This window comes from Sabethes cyaneus, chromosome 1 (assembly GCF_943734655.1).
Source record: "Sabethes cyaneus chromosome 1, idSabCyanKW18_F2, whole genome shotgun sequence".
NCBI classification, from domain to species: Eukaryota; Metazoa; Arthropoda; class Insecta; order Diptera; family Culicidae; genus Sabethes; species Sabethes cyaneus.
In genome coordinates this window covers 20,904,588-20,926,676 of record NC_071353.1, presented here as the reverse complement: position 1 = coordinate 20,926,676, position 22,089 = coordinate 20,904,588, and the positions used below count along the sequence as shown (strand labels likewise).

At 39.7% G+C, this 22,089-nt stretch overlaps 1 protein-coding gene across 1 annotated transcript in view; it reads right to left on the bottom strand.

Annotated features, from left to right (window-relative positions):
* Positions 1-16,956, bottom strand: part of LOC128745466 (tyrosine-protein phosphatase 99A-like) — a 199,996-nt gene extending 183,040 nt beyond the window's left edge. Inside the window, exon 1 of the mRNA XM_053842542.1 lies at positions 16,575-16,956. Coding sequence (XP_053698517.1) covers positions 16,575-16,956 — 382 coding nt within the window. The remainder of the gene's footprint in view (positions 1-16,574) is intronic.
* Between the last annotated feature and the right edge of the window lie 5,133 nt (positions 16,957-22,089).

Sequence of the window (22,089 nt, the reverse complement as noted above, 5' to 3'; positions counted from 1 at the left end):
TCTCATTTGGGTGGTTGGGGACAAGCGGAACCCATACAGGTTTATAGTACTCGACTTAAGCTTTAAGATGAAGCGCTGATTTCATTTACCTGCTTGCCCCATTTTACCCCATGGGCTCGAGAAGCTATGGAAATTTAAAGCTTGAATATGCGCTAACTCAGCAAGTAAAGGTCCAAGAGATTTGCGGTCTTCTGCAAAAACATGTATTTTGAGAGCTTCGATAATTGCCTTGATAATTGTTTGATAATCGATCAAACGTTACACTTCTATTTTCGTTTTCACAAAGTGCTATCCAGTCCCAGTTTAGTAAACAAAGACGCAGTCCTACGTCAAAAGCATTTAAATAGATCTCAGCTCACTTTGATCGCGTATGATACAACTAAAATATTAGGGAATAACTAGTTTTGCATTGTGTGTCATAAAAATGCTGATATTTTTAATAATTTGTGTTGGATAGGACGGGAATAGGCAATTACGATGAAGCAGCAACATACCCTACATTTTAGATTTCAGCTCTATAGGAGGATGTGGCGTGGAATTGCTGTTTATCTCTCGTTTTCCTTTTTCTGTCCAATGTTTCCTGCTTCAATGTTCCGTTTTTCTTCGTATTCTGTCCCATTTTTTCTTATTTTCCGTCCTGAGGAAACATGTTTTTTGCTCGTCGCTTATTATTTTTTTCTGTCTTTTCTCTTTTCTATTTCCCAATTTTTCATTTCCAGTTTTTGTCTTTTTCTATTATTTCATTCTCGTTTATCGTCTGTTCCTCTCTCCTCTCTGCCCCATCTTCTATCTTTGCTGTCATGTTTATTCTGTTTTTGGCTCACTTATTTCCCTTTCGTTTCCGGTTTTACATTTTGTTTCCCGGTTCGTCTTTGTCTTTTTCTCTTTGTCTTTTTCTCTTTATCTTTTATCTCTGTTTTCTGTCCCATTTTTTCCTTTCCCTTGTTTTTTTTGTCCAATTTTCTCAACTTTTTCCCCATCTTCCTCCTTTTATATCCCGTTTTTTTCATTTCTTCTTTTGTTTTCCATTTTTCAACACGCCATTCTTATCCTAGTTTTTTTCTCTCGTTTTTCCTTTTTTCTGCTTGCTGTTCTTTATTGCCTTTCTCTTCTTCTCCTGGCCCGTTAACCGCCCATTTCATGAATCCAGCTTTTTCTCTGTTCCAGGTTTTCAGCTTCGGTTTTTCCTCTTCCCATGTCTCGTTTTTTGATATTTTCTGGTAGGATTTTCTGGCCCTACTACTACTTCTACCTTTTTTTCGGCAAAGGCATTCGCATGTTTTCGCTTTTCTATCCCTGTTTTCTGTTCGTCTGTTTCGTTCTACATACTATGTCCTACTTTACTGTCTCGGTCTGTTTTACTTTTCCGTATATCCCATTAATCTTCACCATCAGGAATCTCCCGTGTTTTCTTTCTTTTCTGTCCCTCTTTTCTTCGCAAAACACGAGAGAGAGAGAGGGAATGCTAAATCAAGAAAAATCAATCAAAATACGTTACAGAAAAAGAAAAATGGGACTTAAAAAGAAAAAGAAACGGGAGAAAAAAAGAAAAAACGAGAAGACTGGACAGTAAAAAATAAAGAACGAAAAAGAAAACCCCCAAAGAAAACGAGAAAGAAAATAAGGATAAATGGATTAGAAAAGAGGAAAAATGGGACAAAAAGGAGGTATAGCAAAGGAGAACAGAAAAGAAGGAGAATAGAAGGAAAATGGGGAAACGAGAACAGAAAAGGAGGAAAAACGAGGCAGAAAAAATGGCGAAAAAATACGAAAGGGAAGACAAAAGAGTAAAATGGAAAAATAAAACAGAAACGGACCTGAAAACTGGGAAAACCGAAGAAAAAATACGAAAAACGAAGGAAATCTAGGACTCAGGAAATGGGCAAAAAACGGGACAAAACAAGGGAGAAAAAACGGGATAGAAAATAGGGAAAAGATAAAAAGAAAATATGTGAGGAGGAGTATGGAGGAACGAGAACAAAAAAAAAAAGAAAAACGGAGCAAAAAAGGAAATAAAATGAGGAAGAACAAAAACACAAAACGAAACGAAAAAGAAAGACAGGAAATGACAGAAAGTCAGAAAAAGCGGGACATAATAAGAGGAAGAACGGAACAAACGAATGACGGACAAACGAAAAACGGATAGAAAAGAAATGAGAAAAAAGCGATAAAAGACAACTAGCAAGGGCCAAACTACGGAAACTACTATTCCAAAAACGGAATAGAGGAAATTTAGGACTCAGGAAAAGGGCTAAAAACGGGACGAAAGAGTGGAGAAACAATAGGATAGAAAAGGAGGAAAAGAAAAGAAGAAAATATGTCAGCAGAAAAAGCAAAACGAAAACAAAAAAAAAATGGGGAGAAAAAGAATGAAAACACACGTTAAAAGGATAAAACAGAAAAAATAACAAAAAGTTATGAAAAAGAAGGAAAAGTGGGATATTATATGAGGAAGACTGACGGACAAACGAAAAACAAGACAGAAAAAGTGAAAAAAGGCAACTATTTGGACCGAAAACTAGAAAAAAGTCAAAACGGGACAGTAAATGGCATAAATCGAGGTTAAGAAAGAAGAGACCCAGACCTGCAAGCGCGGCAAAGCGGAAGAAGAAAGCCGAAAAAGGGAATAGAGGAAATTTAGGACTTAGGAAAAGGGCCAAAAAACGGGACGAAAACGGAGAAAAAAACGGAAGAGAAAAGAAGGCAAAGGAAAAGAAAATGTATGGGAATGCTGAATAGAAAAATGAGAACAAAATGGGACAGAACAGAAAACAAAATAGAAGGAAAAAATGATAACGTAAGACAAACAGGTTAAAACGGAAGAGAAAAACAGAAGAAGAAAAGGAAAAGAAAAGGAGGAACAGCAGGACATAACAAGAAAAAGAACAGAAAAGACGCAAAAAACGAATGACAAACAAACGGAAAAAGGAGTTAGAAGTGAGAAAAATCCAAAACTGGTATCGAAGAAGAGACAGGGTGAGACAGGAAAAGAGGCGAAACGGACCGGAAAGCGGGGAAAACTGAAAGAAGAAAGATGAACCGAACAGTGGAAATTGGGGACTCAGGAAAAAGGTAAAAAACGGGACAGGAAAAGACCAGAAAAGAAGCAGAGAAAGAGTAAACAGCGAGCAGAAAATGAAAAAAAAACTCGAATCAAAGTTGAAATTAGACTTGAAATTTAGCATACAGTAGGAGTTGAAATTGGGTTTAAATTGCACTCGAAATTGTATTTGAAATCTGACATGAAATTAAACTTAAAATTGGACTTGAAATCGAAGTTGAAACTTTACTTGAAATCGAAGTTGAAATTGGTCATGAAATTAGCATTACAGCAGTCTTTCGAATTAGGCGAATTAGGGGCGGTGGTGCTGTACACCCACGGTGATTTTTTAGTTGTCCGCGAACCATTAAAGTTGTTTTTTGGTATATTGTTTGTACCTGCTATAACCTAGTCAACTACCAAAAATTAACTTTATTGGTTAATGAACAGCTGAGAAATCGCGTTGGGCGTAGAGTACCACGCATCGCCTTATTCTGGGGATTCCTGTATTGGAATTATTAGAACTAGAATTATATTAGAAAATTAATTTATAATTGGATTTGAAATTTAACTTGAAACAGGAACTATTTTTAAGCAAAAATAGTGTCCGATTAAATGAACAACTGCAGACTTCTGGGTTACAGAAATTATTTAATTTTACATTAAATTTTACAGAGAAGGTGCGCGCGTGCCCCAGTGTGTCCAGTACCTAATGATCATTGTTGGTGAGGATTAGAGTGACTATGTAGAATTTACACGCAAACTAGACTCCTTTGTCTATTCTAAACCGGCAATCAGCCGGTATCAGCGACGGACTGTTCTATTGCGCCCAGGGCAACGCATGGCCATCCATCGCCAGATTCCGACATCCCATTATCACCCAATCACGTCTTCGGGTAATAAGTCACGGAACGGCCTACCGAACAACGCCGCTGTGTTGAACGAAATTAAAAGTTTTGATCATCTCCCCATCGGACCCGGGTGCCTGTGCCTGGCTTCACAAACTTTGAACCGACCACAAGGCAGCCGCCCGCAGAATCCTTCGACGGTAACAAGTACCGAGAAAAGAGAATAGAAAGTAGCAGGCAAAAAAAAAAACAGAAAACCGAACAGAAGCTAAAGTCGTAAAAGCGTCACGCAGACCATTCTAATTTGTTCTGCCGGTAAGGCAAAATTTTCAAAGCGCTTTCCACCAACCAACTTATTCTTTCCCGTAGCCGCCGCCGCCGCCGCCGCCGCCGCAGTTGCCGCTGTTTGTTATTCTACGACACGGGGTTCTACGGAGCGCGAGCAAGCAATGACTCCCCAAAGTGTGCTTCTCCGGGTCTAAACGGAATGCCACAGCAAGGCCAGCATTATCATTATTATCATCATCATTATCATTGCCGCCAACTGTTCATCTGGGCGAGCAGTTGATGAAATTTGATCTTTAAATGTGAAAGCTAAGCGGAAAAACCATCCCCAGATTTATGATGTGATTTAAAGTGGTGGCAGCCAGTCCCCTGGTAAGCTGGCGGGCGGGGGAAGGTGTAGCAGGTAGAATTGAAAACGAATGGAAATGAGCGAGAGAGAGAGAGAGAGAGCGCGAGCCTGAGCGAGAATATAGGAAAAGTTTTTAATTATAGTCTGTCGAATCGTTTGCTGGTGCGGTTTACAAGATTCATTGTTCCAATTTGTCGGAGGGAGAGGAGACAGGTGCAAAGATTTGTATCTATGTTGTCAGCATAATTTTCTCGGGATATCAGTTTTGTAAACAAACAAAATTCCAGTTGGTTTTGTATTGTTTTCGGAAATTGTGTTGATTCACATTGCTCCAATCAAAACAATCATTGAATCATTGATTGGAGCTCCAACAGCAACATCAAATATTCGAAATTCATTGAGAGTTTTTATTATTTGGGAAAACATTTTTAAATTGACTTATTTTGTTTTCGAAATATTGTTACTTGGATATGATCCGCTTGCCATGCTTTCCACGCGCCGGGCCAGAGCAATACGGTCGGTTCCATTGCAAAACTTGTCGATAGCAACAGCCCGAGGCGAAATGTGTTTTAATTAACTTGTCACTGGGAAAATGCTGTTCAGTTCGCTATCGTCTGTCGATGCCCAGCAGCACATCGCGGAGAGTCCCGCACTGAAAAGTAGTGATAAATCGATAATTTGCGGCAAAGTTTCATGCCTTGCTTGCCTCGTGTTGGGACAGGGACATCTTCGCCTTTTCAAACGTCGCTACATCCCCTCCCCCTCCCGCTTCGTTCAGCCGTTTCTGACTACAGTAGACGAGACAACAAGTTTACCGAAAGTGGGCCCCTTGCCGGCAAACTATGACGATCGAAAACCGAATATTTACCAGACGTTAATTGAAACTTATCGTTCCAGAAGTTTGGTCGGAACTTTATTTTTCGTTTTATTTTGCGGTGTTATGACAACGTAGATGCGCTTTCGTGCGATACCGTTTTGTATAACCAAAGGGAGGACGAGAAAATAAAACTTTTGCAAACGAGAATTGTAATTGGTTGAATTGAAATTGTCGAAATAGGTTTTTTTTGCTCAGTATATCTAATTTTAAATAAACTAAGCATTGAGAATCACCGTGTTTCCCCATGTCACACAAACATGACAATGTAGCCTTGTTATAGGACTTCCCGTGAAAAATAAATTAAATTATTGACATGAACTGACCAATAGAGATGAATTTGACATGTCTTAAGTCAACGATTCAGACATAGTTCCATGTCAACAAATCCTACCACTTCAATCCACACTAATTTGCCTAAGAACAAATTGGCAAACAAAAAAAACTTACCCACATCTATATCTGGGGCAAAACAGCATCGATCGATTTCGTTTTACCAAGAAGTGCCGCCAGCAAACTTTCGCCGTAACTGAGAATTATGTCCATCCAATACAAATAAATATCCAGCGACCGGACCGGCAGCCACTCCAGCGCAACATTGTTCGAAAGATTTATCGATTGATTATTCGCCATGATTAGACCCCTCACTTTCCTGCTGCTCCTCCTTTTGCCGGTTGATGCCGACTACAATGGCTGCCAGTCCCCATACAACTGTTGAGCGCTCGCTCGCTGGCTCGCTGGAGCGGTAAAGTTCAAAGTCTCCCGACGGATGGCGCGCGAACTTTCGACCTGTTCGGGCCGGTCGTGTTTCCGCTCCTAGCCGGGGCGGCCAATCCAATCAATCTTGAATGAATAAATTGCCGGGCGAATTGGCTTTCCCGCTTCCGGCCGGAGCAGCTTTGTTCCTGGCCGGGGTTTGGGTAGCAAGCAGGAGGCGGGATTATAATAATAATTCAACCAGCAGCGGCAACGGCAGCAGGAGCAACAGCAGCAGCAGCAGCAGCATGCGGTACTCCGTGCAGCACTATGGGTCAGGGATTAAGAAGAACAAAAAAAAAGGAAAATCTTTGAGATTGATTTTTTTTTATTTTTAAAAATATTATATAAAATTAAAACGAAGAGTTCCTTCATTTTGAAGGGATTCTTCAAAAAACTTATAACTAAACACTTTTAAGAAAAATATAAAGAGAAATTATATGAAACCGAGAGTACCGTTACGTTTAACTTGACCTTCCAGCCTGTGAAGCAAGTACCTTATTCAGACTAATCCGTTTTCAAGGTCATTCAAGGTGCTGTGCATTAGCTGCTGAGTTAGAAGAAGTTACCATTACGCGTGCGACTTTGGTGTTCAAGTGGTGGAGACTGGAATATTCAGTGTGGTATCGATCGCGTGGGAGAGCGTAGGCAAAGCACATCCCAGCGAGTGCTAAGGTTAAATCATATTTTTTTAATTTCTCATTTTTGTTTGTTTTTCCCACTACTGCTAGTGGGTATGATCAGTATGTATGTGTTGCGCGCTTAACATGGACTAAATGGATCTTTTCCTTCTCTGACTGATATATGACGTTCTTTTGTAAAAGTCCCAAGAAACAATAACCCTTCGCGCCAACTCCTAGAACTAATTTCCTCTCGGAGGGATGAACTGGCAATGGCATACCCAAAGGTGAGATACCACCATTACAAATCGTTTTTCAGCTTACAATTCCAGGCATTTCTATGCCAAACTGCTACTGTAAGCTTGGTGTTGAACCTCTGGGCACGCCCATTGTTAGATCTGATGCTGCGTCAGTTAGCAGACAAGTTCTAAGACAAGACAAGTTGCAGACACATCATCTGTTTGTGGACTTTAAGGCGATGTACGATTCAATCAAACAAAATGAGCTTTGGCAGATAAGGCTAGAACATGGTTTTCCAACGAAACTAGTTACGCTGATTCTTGCGTCGCAGAAAGGATCAAAACCATGCATTAGAATGGCGAGTGAGACCTATGCCACTTTCGTGACGTTGGATGGACGAAAGCAAGGGGATGCACTCTGTAACCTGATATTCAACATTGCTGTGGAAGCAGCAATATGAAGAACAAACGTGGAGAGGAACGGTACTATCATCACGAAATCTTACATGAATCTTGGTTTTGCGGAAGACGTCGATATCATCGGAATCAACCGTAGAGTAGTGGTCGAGGCCTTTTAAACGGGAATCAGTGAGAATAAGACTTACACCGGTAAAACGAAGTACATGGTTGCTGTCAGGGAACGTAAGTGTGTCAGTGGTATAGTGGAACAATTTTTTGCCTTCTCTACCTCTGAAATATGCTCCTTGAACTCCTTGAATGTATAACACTTTATCAATCCATTAGTATAATATTAATCGGCAGATTCATCGGCGCATTAATCGGCAGATAAAGATAAAATAATACATGATTGTGGACTGACTGTATTTCTTGTTTTGGAAAGCATGGTTCGAAGTATTGGATATAACCCGCTTGGTATACGAGTTTTTGATAGATAGACCATAGCTTTTCAAATTTTTCTCGCTTTATAATTAAAAAAATGTCGTCCACATTTCTACTCTCTAACTTTGAACTGAACTGGTGAAAGGGGGTTTCCCATAGGAGTTCCCTTAGTCTGCTTGTAAAAATTGCCTCGAAAAGAGAAGTAATTTTCACTCGTGCAAAGTCGTGTTAATTACGATTTACTAAAACGTAGCTACATCGAATGAAACCATTATTTCGTCATCCCCAATGTTTCCCAGATATTTTTAATCTATCGACAAAATATCCTGTGCTCTTAACTGATCGACGGAGATAATTCTGGCATGAGTTGAAATTCTTTATCTACCTATTTTGTCAATTTTTCTCTTGGACATCTAACCGCGCGGAAACAAATTTGCTCATTTCATTGCCTGGCTTGGAGATCTGTGGGAGACCCTTTATTCTTGGTAGGATCGGGTTTGAAACAGTGTCGCGAAGACGACACTCGTGTGGTCTTACGCGTACTCACTCTAAGGAACACGCCAGCATAAGCATCCCTTTCGGACTCTCGCTCTTTTTTATTCATGCACTGCGACATGTCGGTCATGTCGTCGCTCTCGTTGGTCATTGCAACCCGAACTGGTGACACCGATAACTCCCGAGCGTTCGCACTCCCGCCCGTGAGTAAAATCGAGGACGAAGATGAAGAAGAAAAGAAAAAGTAATGCAAAATCTGTATCCCAGTGCGCCACTAGCCGTCAAGGGCAGCTGGTCCCTCACGAGTTGTTTGACTCGCGAGTGGGCTTTGCAGAAAGACGCTATGTGGCTGTGCGATCGTGTGTGTGTGTAGGCAGCAGCATTTCCGAACGCAGCAACGGCGGCTGTTTGTCTTACGCTTGCGTGAGTGGCGTAAGCGTTGAATGCTATGACAAGTCTCTCGCGTGAAAGTAGGCATCATTGGCTTCTCGCTCGATTTGCAACAGTTTCAGGCGAAGAAGAAGTACCACCATGTCGGCAAGGAATTCGAAGACTTCGAGCACCTGTATCGTTATCATGCATCTCATAAGGACTTTATGCCGCGGGCGGAAATGTATGTTGGCAGACGACCATGCGGTGGTACAAGGGTAGAAGGAATGGTTGGTTATTGAAACAGAAATGATCAAAATGGCCTGGGCAAGCTGGTCAGCAGTTTGCGTCAATTGATTGTCAAAATTTACGAGTGCTGGAGGAGTTTGAGGATAGGGTTATGCTAAGAACCCCCTTTGGCAACTTTGGGTGTTGGACGTTGGACAGGACATGGTGCTAGAATACCAGGCAACGGGGAGCTGTTTAGAGAGTTCTGTGGTAATGATAACATGGTCATTATTGGATCGTTCTTCCACTATAGACCAGCACATAAGGTCAGTGTCGAAATTGCATTCGATCATTATCTTGTTATCGCTGAGACACGTTTACGCATCGCACGTGTTCAACGACGGGAGGAAAAGTTAGATGTCGTTACAACATCCCCCAATTAGAGAATCACAAGGTGAAAAGGCCTTTTTTCAAACAACTTGAATCTCAATCCTTGGCGCGGTAAAACTGTCGAAGAATGAAGGATCAGGACCGGCACGACCAGTGACGAAATCTTCGGCGGACGGAAGGCGAAGGAACTGAAACTTGAAGGAAAATCGACGAGCCGGTGTTGAGCGATCGGAAACCAGAGCGGCTAAGACAGCTGCCCGTCAACGATACACCGAACTAGAGTGGGCTGTTAAACAAGCTTGTAGGCGGCACAAGAAGGCTTGGACCAATTTTCTAGTCGTACTAATGATGATATTCGTATTGTTGTACGATATCTCACCGCCTTAGTAGGAACAGATGAATACTAAGATGGCACTATAGAGCAGAGCTAGTCAGTTACTGACTAATCGTACAGAACAGCTTTAGCGATGGTCTGAGCATTTTGAACGACTCTTTCGAATTTCAATTGTCGCAGAGCAACAAAACCAGTAGCGTGTGGGGTTAAAAGTTCTTCGTATTAATCATGTCAACTCTGAGGCGCCTACATTGGATGAAATAGGATGACCCTAGGGCCTAGGCGTTTCGGAGTTATGTTGGTCCTTATCAACATATATATATATATATATATATATATATATATATATATATTGACTTTTGACGTAGAACTTTTAACGTCTTACCATAGGGTGTTATTCCATAATTGAGATTCTAGCTACCGTCCAGAGAATATGAAAGATTTTGAACGCTTATAGCTCTGCTAATTAGGAATGAATTTTCATGGTTTCTGTTATTCTTTTTTAAACACGATTGAGTAAAACTTAACGACAAGTTTCAAGGTCATATATTCCCATATATTTTTATCGTAATCACCTTGCTTCACAAGCAGAGACGACAGTTAATTACACCTTCTGTTTACTGTGATTTTGATTACGTTTTACCTTTGTTATAGTATATAATTACTTTTGTTATGGTATATAACAAAGGTTTAGACATTGGTCGAAAAACACGAAGTTGATCCGAGGCCCAGAGGGCCGAGTCACATATATCAATCGATAGAGCTCGATGAACTGAGCAATGCTTGTGTGTGTGTGTGTGTATGTGTGTGCAGCTCATTTTCTATCGCCTGTTTCTCGGATATGACTGAACCGATTTATACGCTACTAGCTGACCCGACAAACTTCGTATTGCCACAAATTAACCTGTGTTGTACATAAATCATGAATCTCGGATGATCTTTATCACAATCTCGAGTTTTTCAAGCCCCCCAGTGGGCTGCGCATCCGACGGCGGGTCACCGGCAACACTCGCGACCGTCTCGTCCTGAATGACCTAGTGTTACTATAGATAGTTTTGTGGTCTTGTATTGACTAATGTTTTATGGAAGAGTCTCGAATTTCTCGAGTTTGATTAGTTTTTGAGTTTCGCAAAAATTTCTGTTTTATTTGTATAAGAGTCCATATCCCCCTACCACAGGGGTGAGAGGTCTCTAACTATCGTAAAATAAATTCAAGACTCCAAAAGCTCCCACATGCCAAATTTGGTTCCATTTGCTTGATTAGTTCTCAAGTTATAAGGAAATTTGAATTTCATTTGTATGGAAGCTCCCCTCTTAAAAGGGGAAGGGGTCGTAATTCACCATAGAAAAAATTTCTGCCATCTAAAACTCCCACATGCCAAATTTGGTTCCATTTGATTGATTAGTTCTCGAGATAAGAGGAAATTTGCATTTCATTTGTATGGAAGCCCACCCTCTTAAAGGGGAGATGGGCCATAACTCGCTTTCTAAAAAAGAGAGGGGTCTCAATTCACCATAGAAAAAAATCTTGCGTCCAAAACCACTTACATGTCAAATTTGGTTCCATTTTCTTGATTAGTTCTAGAGTTATGAGGAAATTTGTATTTCGTTTGTATGAGAGCCCCCCCTCTTAAAAAATTAAGGGGTCCTAATTCATCATAGAAAAAATGGTTGCCTCCAAAAACACCCACATGCCAAATATGGTTCCATTTGCTTGATTAGTTCTCGAACTATGAGGAAATTTGTATTTCATTTGTGTAGAAGCACCCCCTCTTAAAGTTGGGAGGAGTCCTAATTCACCATAGAAAATATTTTTGCCTCCAGAAACCTCCACATGCCAAATTTGGTTCTATTTGCTTGATTAGTTCTCGAGTTATGAGGAAATTTGAATTTCATTTGTATAGGAGCCCCCCCTCCTAAAGTGGGTAGGGGTCCCAATTCATCATAGAAAAAATTTTTGTCTCCAAACACACCCACGTGCCAAATTTGGTTCCATTTGCTTGATTAGTTCTCGAGTTATGAGGAAATTTGTATTTCGTTTGTATAGGAGCCCCCCCTCTTAAAGTGGGGAGGGGTTCTAATTCACCATAGAAAATATTCATACCCTAGAAAACTTTCACATGCCAAATTTGGTCCCATTTGCTTGATTAATTCTCGAGTTATGAGGAAATTTGCATTTCATTTGTATAGGAGCCCCCCTTCCTAAAGTGGGGAGGGGTCCCAATTCATCATAGAAAAAATTTTTGTCTCCAAAAACACCCCCATGCCAAATTTTGTTCCATTTGCTTGATTAGTTCTCGAGTTATGAAGAAATTTGTATTTCGTTTGTATAGGAGCCCCCCCTCTTAAAGTGGGGAGGTGTCCTTATTCACCATAGAAAATATTTTTGCCCTCGAAAACACCCACATGCCAAATTTGGTTCTATTTGCTTGATTAGTTCTCGAGTTATGAGGAAAATTGTGTTTCTTTGGTACAGGAGCCCCCCCTCTTAAAGTGGGGAGGGGTCCCAATTTACTATAGAAAATATTCTTGCCCTCTAAAACCTTCACATGCCAAATTTGGTTCCATTTGCTTGATTAGTTCTCGAGTTATGAGGAAATTTGTATGGAAGCCCCCCCTTTTAAAGAGGAGAGGAGTTATAATTCCCCTTATAAAGAGGGGAGGGGTCTCAATTTACCATAGAATAAATTCTTGTCACCGAAAGCACCCACATGCCAAATTTTGTTCTATTTGCTTGATTAGTTGTCGAGTTATACAGAAATTTGTGTTTCATTTGTATGGGAGCCCCCCGTCTTAGTGGGGGGAGGGGTTTCTAACCATCACTAAAACCTTTCCTGGCCCCAGAAAACCTCAACATGCATATTTTCATGCCGATTGGTTCAGTAGTTTTCGATTCTATAAGGAACATACGGACAGACAGACAGACAGACAGACAGACAGACAGACAGACAGACAGAAATCCTTCTTTATAGGTATAGATTAGTCTCATTTGAAAGGTATTATTGCCTAGTATATCACTATTGAATTGTTTCGTGGTCCGATGTTTCGTTTAAAAGTTATAAGCAAAAATGTGAAAACTACGTGACACGATTTTCTCCGGAACCACACAACCGATTTCAATGATCTTAGTACCAAATGAAAGCTCTTGCTATCATAAATCAGGAGGTTGTATTGAAAACAAACAAGTAGTTTAAAAGTTATGCTTAAAAACGTGTTTTGACAACGTAATAATTAACGCCTGTTTCTCAGAGATGACCAAACCGATTTATGCACTATTAGTCTCATATGAGAGGTAATATAACCGGATAGGTCACTATTGAATTGTTTTTTGATTGGACGTTTAGTTTGAAAGTTATGAGCAATTGAAGTTACACGTTAAAATTTACAATACTTTATAGCGATTTTAACCAAGATAATTTTTCTAGTTTCAATTGTTTTAGTATTAAACGAGTCTTAGCACTGGAAATGTATTTGCCAAATTTCATAAGGATCGGTTATACTAGTCAAAAGGTATTTAAAAATGATTGATGAAATTTATTCAAGAAAACTTTAATGACCAAACCTTTAATGGGACCAAACCTCAAAAACAGAATAATATAGTAAAAATGTGTAATTTTTCAACGGGTGTTTCTTTGGAGCAGTTAATTAGTAAAAGATAGCACATTTTCTTACACTTTTAGGGTGACCGTGAAACCGCCTAATAGGGTGACACAAATTTTTGTTTTTTAAACGCGTCCAAGAAAATAGCGTCTTCACAAAAATTGTAGAACACACTGAAATAAGCAACTTTGTTGCATATAGTAACTATCTATCTCTTATTGGTTGCGAAATTTAATGATTTGTTTAAAGAAACCACTTTAAAATCAAGCAAAGCAAAGCCATGGGCGTGAACGTCCTTCACAACTTGACCCTTCTTTATCGACAGACTTCGGAGCCGGTTATTAGAGTACAGAAAATTTACGGGGCTAGGGCAAAGATCCTATTAACTCTGTAGTGGCACCGATCAGTCGAGATTCGAACATACGACGACTGGCTTGTTAGGCTAGCATTGTACCCCGAAGCTAACAGCCACTCTAAAATCAGTTCTGCTCAAAAACACGCACGATTCTGCACTGTACACGATGTTTTCATTGCTTTGCTATGTTCTGTAAAGTTCCTTAGTAGGTTAAAATACACTGAAGATTGTTTATCACTAGGATGCATATGGATGATAACTAGCACAGCGTTAACAAACAGTTGAATTAAGTTCCGAAGACGTGTCGATTTCTGTATGATCATATCCAGTTAAAAACGCTAAAAAAGCCATTTTTTACTCGATTATTTTCGATTGGAGTTGGAATTTGAATGTGAAAATAGTTTCTTTCTAAACCTAATATTTGACGAGCAACATTTCAAAAGATCCAATGTGCAAATGAGAGATTCTTTTTGCGTTTCGTCTCTTACACTAATTACGGCGGCATAAATGCACTTGAATGCGTCTATTTTGCACGAAACGGTTACTGGTGTTATTGGAGAGCTATAATTGGGTTGAAATATATTTATGCCGAATTTAAGATTTTTGCTGTCTGACCTATAATGAACAATCTGACAAAATTTGGTTCAAATCCGTGAAGTTCGATTACACGGTTATCGGATACTTGGCATGTGTTGACTCTAAAAGATAATTTTTAGATTTCACATCGGAATAACTTGAAAACGGCTGGACCTAAGAAACAGTTTATATAAGAATTTAGTTCAAAGTGATGGTATATAATTTGACTCTGTCAGTTTTATGAAAATTACAAATTCAAATACAAATCAAAGATAATATTTTAGCTGGAAATGCTCATTTCAAATGACATATAAGATGGTATAACAAAGGTTCCTTTCACCACTAGGTGGATTAAATCAGGCTTTTTTTAGAAAGAAGTGACAAAGTGCAAAGTCCCTTCGTCCTAACCGGTCGAACATTGATCACGATGTTCAGGCTTATACTAAATTGATGTCTGTGCTTGGGAAGTACACCAGGAAAAGTGGACTGCTATGAACCTAGACCAATTTGATGTCTGTGTAAGCGAAGTGCGCTAGAAAGTGATCTCCTCGTCCCAGTAAAACTAGTGCAATTTGTTGGCTTGAAAGTGAACAGTTATAAAAAACTGAGCGACCAGTCCTATCTTTCGCTCGATTGTATCTACATACTGCAAGAATTTATTTAAAACTGATGTCTTATATGAAAAAGGGATTGACAGAATATTCATGCTGCAGCTATGACCGATAATTTTCAAAGTGAGGAAGACTTAGTGAATGTCTGATCGTCTGATCAGGAAATAAACAGGTATTGGGCGTTTAATATGTTGCTTTACAATTAGTTGCATGCAATTGTTTACATACTTTCGTTTGCTTTGCTCTCAAGCGTGAAATAATTGATAAACAGAGTGTCAAAAAGTATTCTAATGTGCAGAGGACGTTAGCTAATTGATGATATTTTAACCGTTATAATTTTAACTCGTTGTTCGTATGTTAGTTGAAAGGCAATTATATTTCAAATCAACTTGTCACAATAAATGGTACTATATATCCATGATCCAGAATCCAGATAATCCAGAATTTTTATTTATTTTTTTCGTTCAGTCATAAGTTGTGCGTCCGATGACAAATATTTTATGTATGGAGCCAGATATTTGAAGCAGTTAACATTCGTTTTAAGCCAGTTACCTAAAGTTGACTAGTGCTGCAAGTCACACACAAATTTTCAAAATGCGCTGTAGTCGTCAATCACCAGATGAAGTCTGATTGTGGCCTAATGAAACGCTTGGTGAAACTAGAAACTTTAAGAAACGAATAAAACTGCATTCTGCATTCGTAATCCTACGTGAGCCCTAGGCACAGACCTTCACACTTTTTATATATTAGAAGTAGATCAAAGATTTGTAGTAAGGAATACAGACTAGCGAAATGAACGGTGAATTCCATGATATTGGCAGCATATTGGCGAAATTCATGCAATTGCAAATATTGACATTAATTTCTATAATGCAAATCAATTTCATTGTTGGCACAACTTACACGCTAGTTCAGCTTACGAGATGTTCTTTCACATTCCCAGCCCACAGTGAACTGGCAGAGTTGCACAACGATTTCTGAGTAACAAAGTGCGTACTGGGTAGCGTTACTTAGTGTTCGATTTCGTCGAACTGGACTGCTGGTGCGAGCAGCATTCCTGATGGACAACGTCCGACGACGACGACGACGACGACGACGACGGTGCGATGGTAATAATGGGATTAGGAACTTTGCAACTTTTCTTTTCTCGACGTTCCATTTTGGAAAACCATCAGAGAACCAGCAGGCAACACTGCTGCTGGTCTGGTCTGGTGTGGTCTCAATCATTCGTAGTACCCAGCCCCCGTCGTCCTCTTTTGCTGCGATTGTGATCGAAAGATTAAGTTGTTATGTAGGATTTCTGTTTTTCTTTACTTCATTAACATTTGCTGGTATTTTTTTTTTCTGTGAGAGGTTAAGCCCACCGCGGGGAGTAAAGCACTATCGGACGGAGAGATTGGCATTCGTTCTTTTCGGTCGTGAGGCAGTCGATTACGTGCTTTTCACGAAACATTGTACGTTCTTTGATTTTGATTGGGAGTTATCCTCCGGTGGGAGGAGGAAACAAAAGCAGAACGCATAAATATCCAATTTGGCTCTCGCTAATAAGACTTTTCCAGTTTCGATTTTGGTTAAGTAAGAATGGACTAGCAGAGAAAAATGTGGCCGTTCGTTTGGTAGCTCCACATTAAAGAAACAAATCTATCGCAGTTACAGACCAACGTTTAATTCGAATTGGACAGCATCGATTAGTAATATTGCTGCTGCAATCCTTTTAGGAATCGCAAAAAAAAACACACATTCATAAGAGAGGAATAACACTTACCAAATATCCGGGTGGCATCCGTTTCCAGTGTGCCGGTCGTCATGACGACCAGCAGCACCAGCAGCCCGCCGGCAGTGATAAGTCCCAGGTTCTCACGCCCACCACTACTGGCTGTCGCCTCGATCCGTGGCAACCAACCGCTCATCGTCCTATCGTTGCTGCTGTTGTTGTTGTCGTTGGCGCCGCTTATGATGACTACCGTTTGATTGTCGATGGTTTCTACTCTATGAATCACCTGCTTGCTAGTTCTGGCTTTACACACTCTGGCCGTCTCGAAGCGGAGAACAGTAAACAACTGCCACCAACCGCAACAGCCCGGATAATAGGCCGCCAGCACTACTGTCAGCTCCAAATCCCGACAGTCGGCTTCGGTTGATCGCATTGCGCCACCTAGTGGGCGTCTTCTTTGTTTGCGTTTTCCGTACCGCTACCGGACGGGTGCTGAATAGGTTCATTTTTTCATCTATTTTTTCGTCGCTTCAAAGGAGGACGATATTTTTCTTCCAGCTAAATCCACTCATTGGAAAACTAGTAGACGGACATACGGCATCGGGACGGCTCTACGTACTCTCTACAGTGGACTAAATCCTCCAGTGTTCTACATTTCATACTCACTCAGACTTTTTTTACTCTCCCATGCGTTTGTTTGTTATGCTTTGAATTTGAATGCATTTAGATCTCACTCAAGGGAACAACTTTCACCGAACGACAAGGCTTTGGTTAAACGTTCGATGAATCCTCTACTCCTACCCGTTCAGCTCGCTGGTTTCATCTAATCGTAGCAATAAAAATAAAAACAACATTCGAACCATTTGAACAAAGAATTCCCGCAGGAATATTTTCCCAACGGTTATATATATTTTAAGTACTAACACTTCACAGCTTCCACACACGCACACTCGACAGGATGTTATTGTTATGCTTTGTTATTGTTGGTTGTGTTCTGAGCACTCTTTGTCGTCCCGGAGTGGGCTTTTGTTTGTTTCGCGACTTTCCATGCATTGTGGTGTGGTGTGATATATATGTTGAACTAAGAGGTATTTTTTCCGCCGTATTACCAACTACAATAGTGAAGCTTTTGTTTAAGCGTAAGCTTCTGCTGGGCTGCTGGAACTGGCGTCGACAGCAAGCAGGAGCGTTTTGTCTGCACTGCACTACCGGATGCTACCGGAGAAGAACGGAACTGGATATTTGACTTCGCCGAGGCAATTGGCCGGGTGGTTGCTGAGCATAAATATTTAGGCAAACGGGTGATCAAGAGCTTAGATTTTTTTAAGGAAGTAGATATGTCAGTTTTCGATTTTCCTATGTGTGGTTAGAGAGGCTGACATTAGCTCCATCTATTGGTAAGAGGGTGTACGAAACTATCATGGTGTTTGTATAATCTTTCAATGTCACACATATCTGGATAGAACCATCAACGAAAGGGCGAAGGTCGCCAATGTGAATAAACCCGGTGAGAGTTATTTTTGCCTGGACAGTAAATTTGGGCAATTTATCACAAAAATAGCGGCCGATTAGGTTGAAAACTTTGGCCTTTAAAGTGCAATTGGCCTTTTCATCAAAGTAGGAAATGGACTTGAGATTAGACTTGGAACTCGACTAGATATTATAGTAGAAATTGGACTCCAAATCGGTTTTGACAAATGGCATTAAATTAGACTTGAATTTGGAGTAATTTGAAATTGTCCATTGTCTCTTAGCCACTTGTACATCTGTTATTGTAACGAAAATTTTCATAATGCAAGAAACAAAACCCTTTTTCTTCATTTGAGTGTGTCTCTCTTTTGTATCAGCTCTTTTCCTGTTCTCTTCCAGTCACTTGTGAATCTATCATCTCTTCGGTAATCTCTAAAGAGCGTTTTACGTTTTTGAATTACTCCCCTTGCAGAAATTCCCTCTTGTCGCAACTGCCACTTGTGCAACTGCTATCGTTCCAAACGCAAGAGAAATACACCCCTTTACCCATTTGAACCTTTCCCCCCTTTTGTGAAAGACCGTTTGTCTCCCCCTTTTGATAACCCCTTGCGCAAATTCTATTATGTCCAGGGAATCAAAATATCATTGTTCATACGCAGAAATAACCGACAAAAACGATGAGCGACAAACCAGTTATTCTCTGTCTATAAAACAAACATACGTGGCAACCAGATTGTATCACGGCAACAAAATATTGGGACAAATGAATGTCCCTTCATACCAGTGAGAACGATAACTTTTAGTGGGAATATATTTTGATACACACGCGTTCTCACAAGCGCTTGTGATGCAGGTATACAATAAAATATGTGTTCGTTGCAAGTCGGCTGGATAAAGACAATACTTTATTAGTAACTTAAACAAAAGGGACAAACAGCAAAAACCTTAGGAAAAAGACTAGCTTCCTCTGACCCAAAGTGTGGCGTACAAAATTTACCAACGTTACCTTGCTAACTACCAAACACTGTCGCTGCCGACACAGTGTGACATGATAAGAATTGCTTTTGTTGCGTACAATAAGTATTGCATACTTCAGCGTGTCTTTTTCACAGGCGACAACGTGGTTGTCATGAAACATCTGTATCCACGATAAACAGCTACGATAATTTGTCATTGTCCTAACTTCCATGCAATAGTGACAAACTTTCATATCTTTGTCTCTTGTGCGTTCGTGATTTTTGATTCCCTGATTATGTCAAAATATATGTGTGTCAAGTTTCAAGAAACGTCCAAATATTCCGTAGTTATGGCGGAACATACATTCATACTCATGTTCCTTGTCCCCCTCCGTTGGCTCCTTCCAAGTCAGCTCCCATTTTTTAACGTAGCTAATTATGCATCCATTTCATCTCTGAAAATCCCTATAGCGCAGGCAAAACAAAGCATTTTTTGGCATATGTTCCTCCTCGGTGGAACCCTTCCTACAACCCTTCCTACTTATCTCCCAGTCAATTGCACAACTTCCCTGCGCTGACTCTTTTACCTCAAGGTGAAGGACGGTCAAGGCGTTCTGGCGTGATGCCACTCCCTCCGTTGTTAGAAAGTTCCCCGTTTTGTCAACCCCCCAGTGCTGATACACCTATGTCAAAGAACATGTGTGCCAGCTTTGGTAGAGGACGGTCTGGGCATTCTGGAGTTATGGCGGAACATACAAATAAACAAACATACAAACTCACGCTCACTTGTATTGCGTTAGGGCAGAGCATACACATACATCCATCCTCGTCCCAACCATCTGCTGGCACCCTTGAATTTGGATTTGAAATCAAGCTCAAAATTGAACTTATAATTTGAATTGAAATTGAACGTAAATTGGACTTGAGATTAGACGTGAAATTACATTTGAAATAAGACTTGAAATTGGAATTCAAATTGTGCAAAAAATTAGACTTGAAATCTGAGTTTTGACTGAAAATTGAACCTAAAATTTTAAATTTAATTGGACTTGAAATTAGGCTTAAAAACGGATATGCATTTGAACAGACACGAACACGAATTGCTTGAAATCAGGATTGACATTTTTCGTCTTAGTCTCTCACATGTTTTTTTGGTCCTGTTTTTTCATTTTTTGTCCCATTTTTTCTAGGGGTTCTAGGGTTTTGTTTCGCTCACTTTTCTTCTTTTTCCTTCTGCTTTTCCTCTTTTTGTCTCGTTTTTGTTTCTTTCTGTCCCGTATTTTCTGTTTCCTGCCTGATTTGCTCTCATTTCTAGTCCACCATCTAATGAATGAAAACATTTTTTGTAATTTTCTCTCCCGTTCTTTTGCCCTTTTTCTTCTCCTTTTCCTGTTTTCATTTCCAGTTCGTCTTTGTCCAGCTCTTTTTATCTCCTTTGTTCTAGATATTCGTCTTTTATCCTTTAGATGGCCCGTTTTCTCTTTTCCGTCACGTTTATTCTGTTTTCGGCTCTCGTTTTTTTTTTGATTGCAGGTCCCGTTTTTCTCGTCGTTTTCTCCCCCATTTTATCCCAACTTTCTTTTATTATTTGACCTCTTTTTCCCATTTTCCACGTTTCCTCTATCGGTTTTCTTTTTTCTCCATCGCTAGTTTTCGTGTTTCTTCCGATTTTCTTTGTAGTTGTTATGTATCTTTTGTCCCGTTCTTTTTCTCTCCTGTTTTCCTCACTTTTCTGTTCCATTTTCCTTCCTTTGCTCTCTGGTTTCTTTTTCCTGTCCTCTGTTCTATCTCTCCTTTTTCTGTCCCGTTTTTCGCACTTTTCAGTCATGAGTTTCCTCTTGTTTTTTTATTTTATTCACTGGAAATTGGATTTAGAAGTGCATTTAAAATTGGACTTAAATTTGGAGTAATTTGGATTGGAAGCATTACTTGGAATTTCACTTAAAATCAAACTTCAAAGAGAATTTAAAATTTTTATTTGAAATTGGACTTGAAATTTTACTCGGAATTGGAATTCAAATAGGTTTGGAATTTAGGCTTCAATTTTGATTTGATTTGAACAGACACGAATAGGAATTAGTTGAAATCAGGATAGCTGTTTTTCGCCCTATTTTCTCACACGTTTCAGCTCTTTACGTTTATCTTTTTCTCTTTTTTGGGCCGTTTTTCCACTTTTTGTTCCGTTTTAACTTTTCATTTTCACTTCTCTTCTTTTTCGTTCCGTTTTTTCTCTTTTTCTCTTGTTGTTTTTTCTTTTTCATTGTTCCGTTTTTCTTCGCTGTTCCTGTTCCATTTTCTCTTATTTTCAGTCCGGTTTTTCTCTAGTTTTTCAGTCCTTTCATGTAATTTTGCCCGTTCTTCGTCTTTAATGTTTCCTTTGTCGTTTTTTGGTTCCAGTTCGTCTCCTTTCAGCTCTTTTTTATCTCTTTTCCCCCTCGATTTTCGTTTCCACCCGTTTCGTTTTTAATCTTTTAGATGTCCCACTTTTTCTTTTCTGTTTATTCTATTTTTGGCTCTCGTTTTTCACTCTGCTCACAGGTTTTACTTTTTTGTGTTCCGGTTTTTCGTCTTTTTCTCTCTCGTTTTAATATTTTTTCTTTTCTTCTTTTTCTGTCCCATTTCCCCATTCTTTTTAGTCGCAACTATCTCCTTTTATATCCTGTTTTTCCCATTTTCCACGTTTCCTTTATTGGGTTTCTTTTCTCTCTCTATCTCTCGCTCGCTAATCTTCGTTTTTCGTGCGATATCCCCTGTTTTTGGTTCCGTTTTTTCTCTTTTGTTGTTGCGTCTTTTTTCTTCCCTTTTTTTTCATTTCCAGGTGAGTTTTTCTTTTTTTCCTGTCTCATGTTTTGTTTCCTGTCACGGTACTTGTTTTCTATTTTTTTATTTTCGTCCGTTCCGTTCTATCTCTTATTATGACCTCCCAAGTAGCAATGAGGGTTTTATTGACCAAAATTGGTCATAAATACCATTATAAAAGTCTAATAAAACTCAGATTGTTGCTTGGGCTGCTTTTTCTCCCGCTCTGTCACGTTCTATTTTTGTTTTCCGTTTTATCCCGTTTGTGTTCCGTCTTCATATGTTCTGTTCATTTTCCTTTTTTTTTTGTTCTCGTTTTCCGTTTTTCCTGTTTCTGAATT